This window comes from Tachypleus tridentatus, chromosome 4 (genome assembly GCF_004210375.1).
Source record: "Tachypleus tridentatus isolate NWPU-2018 chromosome 4, ASM421037v1, whole genome shotgun sequence".
In the NCBI taxonomy this organism is placed as follows: Eukaryota; Metazoa; Arthropoda; class Merostomata; order Xiphosura; family Limulidae; genus Tachypleus; species Tachypleus tridentatus.
This window is the reverse complement of record NC_134828.1, coordinates 39,111,906-39,131,160: the sequence shown is the minus strand read 5'-3', so window position 1 is coordinate 39,131,160 and position 19,255 is coordinate 39,111,906. Positions and strand designations below refer to the sequence as shown.

Genomic DNA, 19,255 nt, shown 5'->3' with positions numbered 1-19,255 from the left:
ACATCTAAGACATCACTCAAATATCTTTCTCTACTACTTGTTAAGAAAATCAGATCGTGAAGTTTCTGATTCTTTCTTCCACATACATTCTAGATACCGTCGCTTGTGATCAAGCGAAGTGAGAATTCAGGCTTTCTAACTGACCTGCTTGTATATTCAAATGTGTTGAACTCACTAACTAAGCATGTGTTTGTAATAAGACGGGGGTTGGGGATTATAACTGTAAGATAACCTCTAGGGAAACTGACGAAGAGCAGGATCCAACAATTTCAATGTGACTTGCCAAGCCATCGCAGTGTAGAGTTGTTAGGAAATGTACACTCGTCATGGAGCATTCCAGATGATCGTCAAAGTGGCGACCTACAGCGGTGTCTTTATTTATTCTTTGTTCACTGCTGCTGGTCTGATCTATTTCAAAGCCACCACACACCATTTTGTCTGCTTTGGAAACAATCATGACTACCTTCCAGTTTCACTTCAGCTTAAGTAAATTAAAATTAATTATCCGTATGGTGCTCTGCAATCTATTTCACTCTCACAAAGAGGGTTGTAATTCCTCGAAACTGATATAACTCGGTGACAAGCGAGGAAACCAATGATAGATTGGACTTGGTATAAATAATTTATTATCATTCCAAAAACAGTGCTGAAACGTGTTCGAAAATTTTATACGTAAACTAATCCGTCAATTTTCTGCTTGATTTCGAAGACAAAAGTGGGAAAAGTAAAACTTATTGTTCGTTCAATAAATCAAACGGTTATGCTACATTTCGAACACAGATCCAGATCTGCTTTGACTAAATAATTGTCCAAAAACAAGTTTCACAACCAGATCAACTTGAGACTAAATAATTGGTCAGACATAAGTTTTACAACTACATCAACTTGTAACTAGAGAAATGTTCAAAAATTAGTTTCACAACCAGTTCAACTTTAACTAAATAATTGATGAAACTCTCCCAGTGTTAGCTGTTTGTTCTGCTCACCACTGTCTTCTCCCCATTTCCCTGTAGCTCAGCGATGAATGTCAGGACTTGTAGTAGACATATCATAAATAGTTCATTATGCGGACATGTGCTAAGCATAAAGAAGCTATTCTATAAGTTTAAAATATGAGAAGGCGATACGCAGATAGTCATTACGTAGCTTTGAGCACAACAACAAATAAACTATTCTATAAGTTTGAAATTAAAACCACAAACTTGGTCTCGATACTTGCATGGAGAGGTAAAGCACAGATAACTTGTTATATAGCTTTATGCTTAACATAAACAAACTATGCTGTAAGTTTAAAAGTAGGGACAGCTTTGTTCAAATCTTACATCTTAAAACCACGAGAAAGAAGATTTGTCGCCTAATAATGTTCGAAATATCAATGTTAATCAAGTATGGATAATGGTTAGAAACTGAGTTCATGATACCGTTTGAATGTAGCAAAATAAACTCATTTATTTATTAACTTTCTTTCTTGTTTGTTTGTTTTGAGTTTCGCGCAAAGCTACTCGAGGGCTATCTGTGCTAGCCGTCCCTAATTTAGCAGTGTAAGACTAGAGGGAAGGCAGCTAGTCATCACCACCCACCGCCAACTCTTGGGCTACTCTTTTATCAACGAATAGTGGGATTGACCGTCACATTATAACGTCCCCACGGCTGAAAGAACGAGTATGTTTGATGCGACAGGAATCTGAACCCGCGACCCTCGGATTGCGAGTCGAACGCCTTAACCCACCTGGTCATGCCGGGCCTTTCTTTCTTGAGTAGATGCTGGTAGTGTACATCTTCGTGAGTACAATACATAAACTTTACAGTAAAAAAATATATCTTTTGGTGCTTCCTCTACTGAAAACAAAACTGTTACTATTAACTTAACTAATAGTAAAATTTTCCACCTTACCCAGGTTCTAATCCGCCCAGCATAACCAGGTGGATTAAGGCGCTCGACTCGTAATCTGAAGGTCGCGGGTTCGATTCCCGGTCGCACCAAACATGCTCGCCCTTTCAACCGTGGGGGCATTATAATATGACGGTTAATCCTACTATTCGTTGGTAAAAGAGTAGCCCAAGAGTTGGCAGTGGGTGGTGATGACTAGCTGCCTTCCCTCTTGTCTTACATTGCTCAATTAGGGACGGCTAGCGCAGATAGCCTTCGTGTAGCTTTGCGCAAAATTTAATAAAACAAACAGATTTAGAAGCTTACGTCGTACGCCTTTCCTTGACCCCCCAACCCAGTGGCATATCAGTATGTCAACGAACTTACAACGCTAGAAACCGAGTTTCGATACTCGTCATGAGCAGACTAAAGATAGTACATTGTGTAACTTTATGCTTAACTACAAACAAAGCATTTTCTAATACTTTTTTTTTAAATGCTCCATCATTTTGTTAAAATGGTAATTTAAGGGGATCATTCATTTATTTGCATATTCCAAATAGGCTAGTTATGCGATGTGTCAGGTAATTTGAGCTTCATGTTGTCCGACCTTCGCACAATTATGATAATAATTGATAGTCTATAAGGAACGTTGTTAGCAAAGACTGTTTATTGAATTATCTACATAAAAATATTTCTTGTGAAGTTTATCACTAGCGGAATTCAAATTGGAAGACTTGTTAAGAGGAAATAATCACTGTTTCAAACAATCCAATTAAAACTTTAATTTGGAACAAAGAGAAGACACAACCCACTAATGATCACATGACTGTAAGTTCAGACAAATTGCACTTGAAGGTATACAGATAGTGTGTGTGTGTGTTTTTTTTCTTATAACAAAGCCACATCGGGCTTTCTGCTGAGCCCACCAAGGGGAATCGAACCCATGATTTTAGTGTCGTAAATCCGTAGACTTACCGCTGCACTGGTGGGGGGCTATACACAGATAGACACTAAATTAAAAACAAACAGGTATAGAATACTTTCATCTGTCAAACAACAAATACAACTTTTTTTCCAATGTTAGTGTCATAAGGCCCACACCAGATTTATATACATAAAGAGATTAAGGTACTTTACATCTGATATTATTTTTAATTTTATTTAAACATTACTTTAAACAAAACATTCTAGCAGTTTAATTTGATAAACACTAGAATAAAAATAGATTTTAATTTAGTGGTCACCATACTTACATATTTTGTTAATTGTTACTGACTTGTCTAATTATGGTAACTATAGAATGTGCGTCTACTGTATAAAATTCGTATTATTATTTGTAAAGTTAATTGTTCCTTTTCACCATATTAGGAAACTAAATAATGTTCTATCCACGCTTTTCTTCAGCCGTGGTTAGAACCTCCTTCTTCTAAAGACATGTGGTATTTGTTTGTTTGTTTCTTGTTTAGGCCCGGCATGGCCTAGCGCGTAAGGCGTGCGACTCGTAATCCGAGGGTCGCGGGTTCGCGCCCGCGTCGCGCTAAACATGCTCGCCCTCCCAGCCGTGGGGGTGTATAAAGTGACGGTCAATCCCACTATTCGTTGGTAAAAGAGTAGCCCAAGAGTTGGCGGTGGGTGGTGATGACTAGCTGCTTTCCCTCTAGTCTTACACTGCTAAATTAGGATGGCTAGCACAGATAGCCCTCGAGTAGCTTTGTGCGAAATTCCCAAACAAACAAACAAAATTTTCTTGTTAAACACAAAGCTACACAATGGGTCATCTGTGCTGTGACAACCCTGAGAACCAAATTGATATTTGTAACGTTATAACTTCTCTAACTTACTGCTTAGCTGCTAGTAGGGAGTAGCAAATAGCCATGGAAGAGCAGAGAAATGTTTATACACCTAAAAAATATTTGCACGGAAAGAGCTCCATATTATTATAGAACCTCTGTGTCACATAACCCCTTAAACCAACCCTGTGCCTAATCGCTGATGAACTGAATGCCAAGCGTTAGGAAAAACAGGTACAGAGGTTTGTCACAAATCGAATTAAAAAGACAAATCTCAGTGTGGAAATGGATGAGAATAAACACTTTGTTCTAAGAAACTTATTATTTTATATCATTCTTAGGGTATAGAAAGATACATCATTTTTACTGAGCCATTAGGTGTTTCCAGATAAAAAGAATAACAATATTTTAATTACACTTTATTGTTGATAGTGGTTTTCCCATTGTGCCACATCAATCAGGTGAGCTATATAACAGCAAGCAAAACATTAATTAAAAGGTTACAGTGTTCCTGATGAAGCCGCGAGGTGAAATGTTGGATATTAGTTTGTACGTGTGTGTGTGTGTATGCAATAAGCTTAACCCATACTCCCTGTTGGTTCTACAATCTTTGAAAAGCAATATTGTTACTTAAAAATGTTTACTTGCCTGTCATTACTACTGACAATTATCTTCGTCAAACAAATCAAAACCATTTCGTCTGCTATTACACATTATCGAAGAGAGTGTGTGGAATGTTGCACTGAGTAATTTTGTAACGTAAGGCTTATTAGTATACAGTTTCACACTACACAAACTGCATTTATCACTTGTATAATAAATGCCCCCTGCAACTACAGCAATAAGTCGACGGACTTACAACGCTAAAATCAGGGGTTCGATTCCCCTCGGTTTCTGAGAGCCTGCTAGTGGTAAACATACAACGTCAGTACAAAAATAATGAACCTAAACTATAATAATCAATGTAATAAATCTTAAAAATCGAAACCAATATGTATCAATCAGGGGTTCGATTCCCCTCGGTGGGATCAGCAGATAGCCTGATGTGGCTTTGCTATAAGAAAAAAACACACACACACGTATAATAAATAGGTGTAATATCCAGATAAATACATTACATGTCCTTTTTAGAAGACTCTGTACATAAGTTTCTGCTATAATATAATATTTACTAATAACGGTATTTATATCTTATTCTGAGCTGATTTTTGTTTTGTTTGTTTGTTATTTTAACTGAAAATGTGTTGGGCATGGTCAGACTATGAATATTATTATATGTGTTCTATTACTACAAAATCTCTCCTCATACTTTGGGACAGTAGATATATTATAAAAGTAAAGGTCAAATACCACAATTCAATTAGACTAATTTAAGAGCTAGTGGTATTGTTAACTAACTGCGTTTCAGAAATTAAAAGTCTGTCAGTTTAAATTTAGGGACAGATATCCCTTGTTTAGGTTTATATTAATATTCAAAAATTAACTATCTAAATGGAAGTATGCCTGGGAGATTTTTATCGTCTATCTAGTGATGCAACATTTCAAGTATAGTGCGGAGCACGTCTCAAAATTTTTTAAAGAATTTATGTCAGGTGCAGGTTTCAATCATAACAGTTAGTTACATATCCGGAAAGTTGAAGAGGTGACGCCATAAAATGTACAGAATTGATGCAAATAATATATAGTTCCATTAAGAAACAAACAATCCAGCAACAGCCTGAGTTAACACGTTATCTCCTCCACAATATGCAAATACAGATAGTGATATACTACTCACAGTCATCTCATATCTGTCTTTGTGTCATGTATTTGGTTTGCTCTTAGAGATACTTGGAAGTTGTAGTCCAGCCACGATTGTGGATTTTGAACAGCATTTAAGGACAAATGGGCTATTATAATGTGACGGTCAATCCCACTATTCGTTGGCAAAAGAGTGGTCCAAGAGTTAGTGGTGAGTGGTGATGACTAACTCCCTTCCCGCTGGTCTTACACTGCTAAATTAGGGACGGCTAGCGCAGATAGCCCTCGTGTAGCTTTGCGTGAAATTCAAAAACAAACAAATCTTACAGCACCAATAAGAATTTTATAGCGTCATTGTTTACGTTAAAATCACGTGACGCTAAATGATCTTTATTTAAGAGAATTTCATAAAATTTGTGCTTAAAATTTAGCAATAAATAAAAAACTTCCACACATCTTGAAAAGTTGAGATAGAAGCTGCTAATTATGTTTGCTAGGCTTCACTAATACTTTTGTATCTCCACATCTAGTTTTTCTGCCCTAAATCAACCGTCTTTAATCCGAACGACAAAAAACAAAACTAAACATGGTCCACTTTTAATCTTAGGTGAAGTTGAAAAAAAAATCTAACCAATAGTTCACGTGAATTTTTATGTATATGTGCGCTAAATTTTGGTCAAAATTGAGATGTTTTTGTTCAATATTTTTTCACGTTTCACTTTTATTTAGACCAAATTTGACAACCAATTGTAGGATATAAAGATCTATAAGGATCCATTTAAATACGTTCACAGAAAATATGTGACATTTTTAATTATTACAGTCTGAGATATATAAAGCGGAAAATTACTAGACAATCACTCATGATAGTATCGCACAGGTTGTCACGCAGGTTGTTTAGGCTGTACGACATACTGCCGTATATATTTTTTAATTTTTATAACAGCGTCACTGACAGCATTAATAGGGTTAGCTGTATATATCTTCTGCATCCTTTTTTTTAATCAGTGTTAATTAATCCAAGTGGTGAGTTTTAAATATTTTATCACTTAAACGCTTACAACTGACAAAAAGATATAAATACAATCCCTTTGGCCCGGCATGGCCAGGTAGGTTCAGGTGTTCGACTCGTAATCAGAGGGTGGCGGGTTCGAATCTCCGTCGCACCAAACATGCTCGCCCTTTCAACCCTGGGGGCATTATAATGTTACGATCAATCCCACTATTCGATGGTAAAAGAGTAGCCCAAAAGTTGGCGGTGGGTAGTGGTGATTAGCTGCCTTCCCTCTAGTCTTACACTGCTGAATTAGAGACGGCTAGGGCAGATATCCCTCGAGTAACTTTTCGCTAAATTCCAATAAAACAAACAATCCCTCTGTTTCTATGTAAATTAGGCTAAATCTGAATCGTCGCTATTTTTAGCCTATCGCTTTCGTGTTTAGTAATTTTTCTTCACCTTATGATCATTAAGGTTGTATGTTATTCATAACCAAAACTGTTTATTGTAAGTATAAATTTTTGACAGTTCTACTGAGAGAAGTTATTACATAATTATGAAGGATATTAGCCCACGATAAACGACATGATTCAAACTTATCTTACCTTCCAGTGAGGCTAGTCGTTCTGAGCGTGTGCACGCATATTTAATTTGATGGTTGAATTTCGTGCGCAGCTGCTTGAGGTATATCTCCTTTAATCGTCCCTGTTTTATTACAGCAGACTAGAGAAATGTCGGCTAGTCAACACCACTAACGACCAATTCTTAGGCTACCGTTTACCAAAAAAAAAAAAAAAAAAAAAAAAGGAACTGACCGTTATAGTACAAGGCTCCCACGTCTGAAAGAACGAGCGTATTTGGTGACGCTTTTGAAACTGTAACACGCATATTGTTGAGCAACCTACCTACTAAGCTATGCTAAACCTATTCTGTAGGAGGTAATAAATAATTAAAATCACATTAAGTTCGGAAAACAATGTTTTGTAAACACCAATTTGTAAATGCTTAGTATTCATTTTACACACAGTTATAATATCGAATTTCATACACTTTGAACTAGCTTAATATACATTTATGTTATAATACACAGTGAATTTCAATGAAACGCCTCGCTTGATTAGCATAGCCTACCTTTATTCTTGTGTTGGGTTCATATAAAGCCCCATTAGTTGATAAGCTTGTCAGTCGTTCACTGAGTTCGGTTTGTTATCTAATGGATGCTAATGAGTTTCATTCGTTGATTCTAACCACCACGCAAATAATAATTATAAAAAAACAGTGTAAGAGATAAGGCTCACAGGAAGTGAGATAAATTAAACTCTCGATCGATAATTTGTATTAATAGCTTGCCGAAACAATAATGAAATACAGCTGCACAGAAGTTAAAATTGGCTCAATTATGAAAATAGTAGTCTATTGAGTAGCACGAAGAATATTGTATAACACAATGTTCGTTAAATTTTATAGGTTTTGAGATGACGTCAAAGATGACCGCCAAAATTAAAAATTGTATAGTGCAAGTTTGTTTCGTTTTTGAATTTCGCGCAAAGCTACTCGAAGGCTATCTGCGCTAGCCGTCCCTAATTTAGCAGTGTAAGACCAGAGGAAAGGCCGCTAGTCATCACCACCCACCACCAACTCTTGGGCTACTCTTTTGCCAACGAATAGTGGGATTGACCGTCGAATCATAACGCCCCACGGCTGAAAGGGCGAGCATGTTTGGTGCGACCGGGATTCGAACCACCGACCCTCAGATTACGAGTCGAACGCCTTAACCCACCTGGCCATGCCGCACCTGTATAGTGTAACAGACCTACAGAAGATATAATGAAACAAAGGAAATTACGACACAAGGAGTGTATTTACTTTATGCTCCAATGTTACTTTTATTTGCTTTAACTGTATCACATACCCTTCAAATATTATGTGGGAGGGGAGAGAGGGGGTGAAAGCCAACAAAAGGAAAGGGATGTAACAGACCGAAAAATAAAATAATTATTTTAAAATACAGTTTCGCAAGACTAGATACATCATGTTAACTTGTTAATTGTTACATACATTTAAAATCTTTATTTTGAAAACTACTATTACCTAACTATACAGTCTGGCACGATCAGGTGGTTAAGGCACTCGACTCGTAATCTGAGGGTCGCGGGTTCGATTCCCCGTCACACCAAACATGCCCGCCTTTTCAGCCGTAAGGCGTTATAATGTGACGGTTAATTCCTCTATTCGTTGGTAAAAGAGTAGCCCAAGAGTTGGCAGTGGGTGTTGATGACTAGCTGCCTTCACTCTAGTCTCACACTGCTAAATTAGGGACAGCTAGCGCAGATAGCCCTAGTGTAGCATTGCACAAAATTCAAACCAAACCTAACTATACCCATTTGTATATATTGAACTCTCACAGTCCATATCATTTAGTATCTATAAATCTACTATTGGCTGTGTTATCATTTCAGGACTCAACAAGTTTAGCTCAACATCAAATTCATAACTGAATTCTGTCGGGGGCAGAAGCTCACGTATTCACGCATTTTTCATATCCAAATTTGAAACACAGACCACATAAAGTGTAAACAAAAACCTTTTCTGATCGTGATAGGTTTCTTGGTTTCTTTGATTTTGTGGTCTTGTCTTAGTGTTATTGGGTGAATGATGCACATTCACTATTTCCATAAATTCCTCCAACAAAGTTAGTACACACTTAGGTTGACTGATGCTGCACCACGACCTGTTATTGGACTGGTAACTTTCTACTTTTGTGTCATTATTTTAAACACAGAAACACAGATTTATTGCATTTACCAGAAACAAAAAAAAAAACACTTTATATGCTACACAGTGTAAGAGATAAGAAACTAAGAGCGTTACACGGCGCTGTCCTTTAGCGGTTGTTCATACAGACAATGCACAAGAATTACTCTTCTAAGATTGTGTGAATTACAATTTGACTCATTCGAAGGGATATTTGACTTGATTATAGACTTTGTTGATGGTGAAGAGGTAACACCAAAGCGTGAATATCTAGATTACTTATTACTATAGTATTTGTACATTGTCTGCAGCTACACATCACGTAAAATTATCCTAGAGTCAACTTCTTCTTGGTTAGATTACAAAGAGTGTATCTCACTATATGAATCCACCGTACATTCTACAGTTGTCTCACTCCGGCTGCTAATAATGTACATTATTTCGTTATTTAGCTATAAAAATGCATTGTCTTTGATGGATTCAGACTAATTCCTAACTGAATGTTCTTGGTTTCCTTCCCCCTGGATAAGAAATCACTTTAAATTTTTTGGAACTAATATATTGCCCCGGATGTGTATTTTATGACATGAATATGTATCATTCCTTTTATTTCTTGTCTATAACGTTATATTGTTCCCTATGTACCTAACTAACACAGTATGTATTTACTTACACCAATGGGTCGTGGAGAGTTTAAAAAAATTACTTCATAAAGATCTTACAATGCGTGCAAATTAATCTGTCGTGTACAGTACCATAAACATCTGTATAGTTGCCATTCGTAAAAAAACACATAGTTAGAACACTGGATGAACACAGTTTTCATTTCCTTCCGTTCTTCAAGTTTCTTCATGAAGTCCGACTTTGTACCAAAAAAACATTGTTCAATTTTCAGAAAACATAATTAGCGGAAATAGTATGTTTTCGAACGAAAATATTCTCTCTGATAGCACTTTTTTGTTTGCATTTACTGCAAGGAATCTTTGGAATATAATGTATTCACATATGTTTAACATTTTCTTTATACGTGCTGTGTTTTGCATGTTAAGCATAGTTTTTACATCACTTCGAAAAAACGGATCAATCGAAAAATTGTTATTGAAGTGTTTCTTTCTCATTCCCCACTATTAAACGTTCAGTCAAACATGTCAACTATTTCTGTTCCTTTGTCTAGGGAGTTCAACATGCTAACGTATACAACTTTAGAAGTATGTGCGAACAAATTTTGGGAATTGGTTTTGGCTATTCTTCAAGTCAACTGGATCAATGTATCAGTCATTTTTGTATATTCTCACTGATTTGTTCGCATCTGGCTTTAGTGTCACAATAATGCACTTTGAAAGTACCTTGGGTTTTCACAGAGCTAGAGCAAACATTGTCCCTATATGTCATTGAATATTTTGATTTAACAGCTTTTAGCAAAATCCACGTGGAACTTATGAGCTTTCTCTAAGAGTTATTCCAATAATGTCACTTGACCATTTCTATAGCAGAAAAGAAAAACAGACTAATTTCTTGTTTAAAATATACTGTAGCTAAAACTATACATGTCCTTTATCAAACACCTACTCCCATACTTATTAATGCAGACCCACACCTAAATTTAGAAGTTTTAGGGAAACGTCTGATGTTAAAATGGTAGAGGCATGGAATGGTAAGACACATTTGGTTTCACAATCAATCAGAGATATCTGTCACACAGCTGAACCATTTTTTTCTAGATAGCTACCATACAGTTCTGTACAGGAGAGAGTTCCAAATGTTTCATGAGCCAACAGAGTCATTTCATGGAATTAATAGTACTTACCATCAAGTGTATTTATATTTTCATAAATTGTGTTTCTTGATATACCAAGTTATTTACATATAGCATTACTTTCTGTTTCCATGCATATCCATATAAAATTCTCTGAAATATGCTGTATAACATGTCAAACTTTTCAGTGTTTCTCTTATTTGAGCACACTAAACCTGACACTCTTTTGATATATTTTTGACCAAATAACATCCACGAGTTTCTTTAAGTACGACCTTCAATACGTTTCATTATCGTCAAAGGCCCGGCATGGCCAGGTGGGTTAAGTGTTCGACTAGTAATCTGAGGGTCGCGGGTTCGAATCTCCGTTGCACCAAACATGCTCGTCCTTTCAGCCGTGAGGTCATTATAATGTGACGGTAAATCCCACTATTCGTTGATAAAAGAGTAGCCCAAGAGGGCGGTGGGTGGTGGTGACTAGCTGACTTAGCTCTAGTCTTACACTGCTAAATTAGAAACGGCTAGTGCAGATAGCCCTCAAGTAGCTATGCACGAAATTCAAAACAAACTAAACCTCAAAATGTAACAGCTGCACTTTATAAAATAATAGCAATATTTTGTGTTTTTGAATTTCGCACAAAGCTACTCGAGGGATATCTGTGCTAGCCATCCCTAATTTAGCAGTGTAAGACTAGAGGGAAGGCAAGCTAGTAATCACCACCCATCGCCAACTCTTGGGCTACTCTTTTACCAATGAATAGTCACATTATAACGCCCCCACGGCTGAAAGGACGAGCATGTTTGGCGCGACGGGGATGCGAACCTGCGACCCTCAGATTACGAGTCGCACGCCTTAACGCGCTTGGCCATGCCGGGCCTAATAGCAATACTAAAAATATCTCTGTAGAACATTCTACAGTAATGCAAGCTTTCAAGTAGTGTTTTATTTCTCTTCCCTTGAAAAAAAAAACGCGTTTCACAACTGAAACAGATATTTACAGAGTCTCTAAACTTAATTTATAAATTTCTTAGCGCAGATAGCCCTCAAGTAGCGGCCCGGCATGGCCAGATGGGCTCAGGCGTTCGACTCGTAATCTCAGGGTCGCGGGTTCGAATACCCGTCACATCAAACATGCTAGCCCTTTCAGCCGTGGGACGTTATAATTGGACGGTCAACCCCACTATTTGTTGGTAAAAGAGTAGCCCAAGAGTTGGCGGTGGGTGGTGATGACTAGCTGCCTACCCTCTAGTCTTACACTGCTAAATTAGAAACGGCTAGCGCAGATAGCCCTCGTGTAGCTTTCCACGAAATTAAAAAACAAATATTATCGTCAATACCTAAATCTGTGGCTATTTCTATAAACCTTTTCTTTGGAGATGATACTTGGAATAAAACCTTTTTCCATAATTATTGGTTATTCACGTTCTTCTTTTAACTTGTCAGTAAAAGAAGTTGCCATGTTTTGCTTTATCTAGAAATCAATGTCATGTGGTTTGATGTGTGATAATAATATGCATTTTTTTTTCTGTGACATCTAGCTTCAGTAGCTACAAGATTAACCTTTTGGTATGCTTTTAATTCTATTTAGAACAGTCCTATCATTTGCTATATAGAAGGTTGAAGTTCTTTGGAATATATACTTGGAGTATCGGTATCAATATGTTTCAACTATTGACCATCTATAACTTCCTCCACTTTCGTCACGAACTGATGCACATAATTCCCCTCAATGATACAATTTTTGTTTTCAGTCAAACGAATCGACTGCAGCACTTTTGGAAAATTACTTTTCCTTCGGATTTTCGTTTTCCCTACTGTATTGACCAAAACGGACTTGTTTCACTCTACGTTTTATAGGACGGAATTTTGATATGTTGCTCTACAATCTCTATGATACTACAAAAGAAATGATCCATCACTTAATTCATTGGAGTACTCCAGAAGTTATTTCTCATACGATATGTTTCAAATAATTTATCAAGTTTATGAGTATCTGGCGATAAAGAATTTTTGTAATTATTAAAGTATCTTTATAAAGTATTTTTTATATGAAAATATAAATATATAACTTTCTTTCTAAAATTCATTCAAGTTACTTTAATTCTATCTAGGCGCAATAAAAAACTTGCCACAATTTATAGAAATGTATAACATAATAAAATTATCCTTCATTTTGTATACAAATTTAACTCATCATTACGTTTGTTTACAAAATATCTCAAATACAGAGATATAAATAAATAAATAAACTAAGACTTTTAAGTAATATCACTGGCTAAAAAAAAACCTTAGATATTTGTATTACTTAAAGTAAATTATAACTTTAATGCTGTTTGTCTAATTGGCCAATAAGTACTTTAGTTTGCTTTGTGCCAACAGGACTGATGTTTAGTTTCCAAAAAGATTATACAACTTACATTATAACGCCCCCCCCCCCAGTTGAAAGAGCCAACATATTTGGTGAACGGTTTCGAATTCACGACCCACAGTTTGGAAGTCGAATGTCTCTAACTATTAGGGCATGCCAGGTTTACATATGTTGTCTGCCCAGTGTTTATTTTACACTCTGTTAAGTTTTGATTTTGTTGAATTTCGCGCAAAGCTACACGAGAGCTATCTGCGTTAGTCATCCATAATTTAGCAGACTAAAGGGGAAGATAGCTAGTCATCACCACCCATCGCCAAATCTTGGGCTACTCTTTTACCAACGAATAGTGGGATTGACCGTAACTTTATAACGCCCCCACGGCTGAGAGAGCGAGCATGTGAAAGAGATTCGAACCCGCAAACGTCGGATTACGAGTCAAATGCTTTAACCACCAGCCATGCCGAACCGACTTACTTCATATTCATGTATTTTATGTGTAATACTACATGAATAAAAAATGATGGTATGATAAATATATGATATATGCAAAATGTCTATTTCAGCAGTCACCTTGGCCTTCGAATTTTTCTATTGCTACCCTGACAGCAACTATGCGTCACGCGATTTCGTGATCTACGGGCCATAGCCTACATATTAATATATGACATCGTTTGCGCTACTCTCTAGACTCATACCCTACCACAGAGTTAAAATGAACTGTTTCAAGATTGCAGTGAGTAATGCTTTATTTAACGGGCTGTTTTTCATCGCAAAAAGCAAATCTTAACAAAAAAATTCAATCGTTTCCAATGTGTGTTTTATTATAACAAAGCCACACCGGGCTATCTGCTGAATCCACCTAAGGGAAGCGAAACCCTGATTTTAGTGCTGTAAATCCGTTGACTTACTGCTGTCCTAGTGGGGGACTCTTCTTAGGGACACTGTAGTATTTACTATTTACAAAATGTAGGATATAAACAAACACAATCTTCTGATAAAAAAAACTAAATCGACGTACTTACGACTCTAAATGCAAGGATTCGATTATATACAATGGACAGAGCAGATAGCCAATGTGATTTTGCTTTAAAATAAATAAATAAAAATAAAATTAAAACAGTAACTAATTAATAATCCAGTATATTGAAAATTACATATCATATGTAACTACTTTAACACCTGTTAAAATAGCGAATATGTCAGACGTTTTGTCCTTCATTTTGAATTCACTGCAGATACGTAGTTTGTGTTTAACTAAAATTTATGTGAAATTAATCAAAAAAGGAAATGTTATACTAGACGTACTTCTGCAGGCTCCCCAAAGTGTCTGTTTCAAGATTAAACAAAACAAAAATTAAGAGTAACAAATATCTTTTATTTGTTGCTTTTGAAGTTCATGTATCATGTTTTGTTTGTAGCCAACTGAATGCATAATTCTTGTAATTATTCATAGCAATTCGCGTGTTTTAATGACGTAACGACAGTATAAATGTTAAGCGCTTCTTATGTGCCATCATTTTAGTGTCTACAGACTAACTGACAGAAAACGCACCACTAAACAATGATTAAAACACGTGACCCCTCCAGGCAGCCTTTGCCCCCTTTCAAGGAAACTACCCTGTTTTCGTGATCTAAAATTAATTTATATAACAAGCTATTTGGCCCGTCATGGCCAGGTGGTAAAGACACTCGATTCGTAATCTGAAGGTCTCAGGTTCGAATCCTCGTCACACCAAACATGCTCGCCCTTTCAGCCCTGGGGGCACTATAATGTTACGATCAATCCCACTATTCGTTGGTAAAAGAGTAGCCCAAGAGTTGGCGGTGGGTGATGATGACTAGCTGACATCCCTCTGGTCTTACACTGCAAAATTAGGGACGGCTAACACAGCTCTCGAGTAACTTTGCGCTTAACTCAAAACCAAACAAGCTATTTGAAACTGCAATTCTGGTTTAACTTATTGGTACAATTAGATTTTAATGTAGAGTCATCTTGTCTGTAGAAGAGTACCTAAACTGCATTATCCTTTGTTAGTTATAATATCTGTGCTATATACATAAACATTGATAGCTGAAAGAATTTAAATCTATAGTTATATTGGGTGATGTCTTTTCTTTAAATACCGAAAACTGGAATAATTTTGAAGAAAAAAAACGGGTCGATTATGAACCATAAAAAAATCTCTGAAAAATTGTGTACGCTTTACACACTGAAAAATTCATATGAGTGCCCACTGACTTAGGAAGTGCAGGTAGCATCTATCTAGTGTGAAGACCACTTGTCTTATAGCACAATGTACATAGTCTTCCCACTATGGGTGTGGGATATACTACAATGAGCTGCTGCTTGTCTCTATGTTTACGTTTCCACATTTGAACAAGCAGTTCTAAACACTCTACATCCTTAATAAATCTTTACTCACTAACAGGTACAATCGGTTTAAAAAATCAGCGTGTGATCAAACCTGCAAACGAAATTAGGGTTCTTTCTTTACAAGACTAATAGTAGCATATTTTGAGAACATAACACGTAAAACTTTAATACAGCTGAATACATATAAATATTTGTAGCAGCTTTCACACCATTTTCGGATTATAATATTAAAGTGTTTAATTCTCTGCATTTTGAAGAGTTGTATTTTCTATGACTACGTATTATGAAAATGTTATTCGTTAATGTTATTTACAAAGTGAGGTGTAGTACGTTAACATTAATTGAAAAATTTAATTTCATATTTGTTTTACATCGGAACCCAAGAGGTACACAGATAATGAAAACTGTGCGGTGAGTCGTGTATGCTGATAGATAACTCTCATTATATTATGTTATTTGAGTTTAGCATAACAGATGAGTCTTGGTATCGTGCGAAAGTCATCGTCTGCATTAGATAAAGCAGATGTAGTAGTATGGATGACATATTCTAAAATATTCTTCTTTACTTTAACTCAGTAGTCCTTATAATTTAAATAAATTACAAGGCCAACAACAGTAAGTAAAAAAGTATACTGATTTGCAACATGAAGCCTTACTTGGATTCCCAATTATTTTATTATTTTTTAAAATTCGTGTTGGTTTTCTTTGTTCCCTCGGAGTGAAAGTGTTACGACATACATCGTCTTATATACCTCTGCAACACTCCACAGGAGTGATGTCAGTTATATTTCTTTTCTTCACTTCAATAACTGCAGTATAGACATTTTTAACGCAGTAAACAATACTGTAGTGTGTGTGTGTGCGTTTTATCCTTTTATTGTTTTTCCTATATCAACATCAATTACAGAGTAGGAACTTGCACATACACGTAGGCGCTTGATCGATATATCGACCTGTGGCAGGATGTGCAACATCCGCCAGTTCTTGCTAACTTTAGATCGCTCTTTCCACAGATATTCTAGTTCCAGCAGAAACGAGAAACCAAACGGTGATGTTAAGCCTGACGTAGGAGGTTTAACTCTCCAGAATGCTGCGCGCTACCTTAGTAACGGAGTCTTCCGCTAGCTCCGTCCCTTGTACGCCCGTGAAGAAGTTGTTAAAAGGAGAACTGATGAATGGTAAAAGTCAATCATGTAGTAAAGAGGACCTGCGACTCCTTGCCCGACTGGAAAAACAAAATAGGTAAGTTATGTAGTTATTAATTCATTGTTTGTTTTAGTAGACAGTAGAGCATTCGCTGATGCCATTGCATGTACATATTATAATCAGAATAGTGACTGTTGAATATTTTGTGCAAGATTAGATTATCCGATTTAAACTGACTTTAATAAAACGTTGGATAAACTGTGACATAATTTTAAACATCATTCTTTTTGTTTTATTTTCACTTTAAGAGTTATGATGTAAGTAAGAGTGCTCATTTGAAACGGTTTGCTTTTAGTTTTGTGCTTAAGTCACCATAAATTCCACAAGGTTCAGATTTGTGACATTCCCAGCAACCCTCATAGAATTCACCACGATGAAGACAAACTTCACGTTCAACAACCACAACTGTATACAAACAAATGGCCTAAGCATGGGCAACCCAGTATCACCAGTTCTAGCCAATATTTTTATGACACAAGTTGAAACACAGGCAATTAACACAGCATTATATCCACCACTATACTGGTACAGATATGTAGACGACACAGTTGCGGGATTCAGATCTAGAGAACACACATTTAATTTTTTCAGTCACATTAACTCTATACATCCCAACATTAACTTCACATGTAAATAGGAAGAAAACAATCAAATATCATTTCTTAACCTCAAAATTACAAGAACCGACACACAATTTAAAATAGAAATCCACCGAAAAATCACCCATACTGGACTGTACATTCCTTGGGACTCAGCACATGAAACAAAACAAAAACTCAACATACTAAGAAACCAAATAAACACAGCCATAAATCTATGCTCACCAGATAAAATTAAAGATGAATTAGACAAAATAAAACAATACTTCATCAACATCAACAAGTTTTCTCCACAAACCGTAGAAAACATTATACGCACACACCTAGACAGAAAGCAAAATCAACCAACAAAAGTAAATATATCTCACGAATCAAAAAATCACGAAATCATATACTGCTGCATACCATATATTCCCGACATCAGCAGACAAATAACCAACATTTGGCAAAAACTAGTAACAAAATATGACATTCCAGTTAATATCAAATTTATTCAAAAAACAGGCACAAAACAGAGGTCTATACTATGTAAAAACTACACTGGCAAACACCACACCAACATTATTTATAAAATACAATGTGATAACTCCCACGACTTCTATATTGGAGAAACAAGTAGAAAAATGGAAACCAGATTCAAAGAACACAAAAAGTCACCTTCACACGTTTTCGAGCACTGCAAGTCAAATAAACACAACATAACCATAGAAAGCACTCAAATACTAAATAAAGAAACAAACATAAACAAATGCAAAATTAAAAAAGCCTTACTTATACAACAACTTAAACCCAAAATAAGCCAATATAAAGGAATGCCTTTATACCTATATTAAATATAATAAAAGAAAATTATATATTTAAACATCTAACACCGCTCCCTACATTCCGACACTCAGTTACACAACCCCTTCCAAACATGTGGTCAGCTTCTAGTTAGTTACCTCTTTCTTTCTTTGTGAACCTGACGATTACCGAAGAAGATCGAAACGTTGTTCGTTCCTCTACGTAAAATATTTTCTCAACCCAGACGAGCCGTTTTTACATATATATTTCTCTACAAGTGGGTTTTCTCGACATCACTGATTAAAGTTTCAGGCAAAGTCTGTTTTTCGGATTTCAAGTGAGAATGAAGCTCTTAATAGGAGAGGTAGGGTGAAATAAAGAAAACACGTGGATCGAAGGTTATAGAACAATTTGTTAAACTTCAAACAAGCTAAGAGAAGTGACATAAAAAGATAAATTAATAATACAATTGATAAATTGTTCGGTAAATGTGAAAATTCCAGTAAATTATGATAAATAACCCAAAGAAAAAGAAGAAAAAAATATAACGTTAACACAAGTAACAATTTAATAAAATCATATCAATGAAAGAATGAACTTGTGCATCTAATAATACATATTGTGCAAAGAAATACAACGACATAAGATATGAGAATTTACTTCTAAAAATGCTGTGAAAAGAAACCGATCAAATAAATGGATATAAGTGTGACAACATGGGTGACAAGTGATAGAGCTAGAGGGTGGAAAACAGTGCATACTTTAAACACAAAAGTGTTGTGTAAATAAATGTTTAATGTGAGAAAGTATAGACTACGTATAAAGATAATTGAGGAGCGGGAAAATGGAAATTATATAGTTAAAGAAAAGAGAACTCTTCATTCATTCCAAACGGATTGATAGTGCCTAATTTTTAATATAAAACTTTTTTATCAAGGCGTTCTCTTTTAGTTACGATGGAAGGCGGAAATATGAGTCCAAATGTGGTTAAGTCGAAGATAAAATGTTAAGGAT

At 35.9% G+C, this 19,255-nt stretch overlaps 1 protein-coding gene across 2 annotated transcripts in view; it reads left to right on the top strand.

Annotated features, from left to right (window-relative positions):
- LOC143248887 (ecotropic viral integration site 5 ortholog-like) overlaps positions 1 to 19,255 on the top strand; it is an 87,666-nt gene that overhangs the window by 14,476 nt on the left and 53,935 nt on the right. For both annotated transcript variants that reach the window (XM_076497784.1, XM_076497783.1), the window contains exon 2: positions 16,667 to 16,895. In XM_076497784.1, the coding sequence (XP_076353899.1) occupies positions 16,741 to 16,895 (155 nt within the window). In that variant the 5' untranslated portion in view covers positions 16,667 to 16,740. The remainder of the gene's footprint in view (positions 1 to 16,666; positions 16,896 to 19,255) is intronic.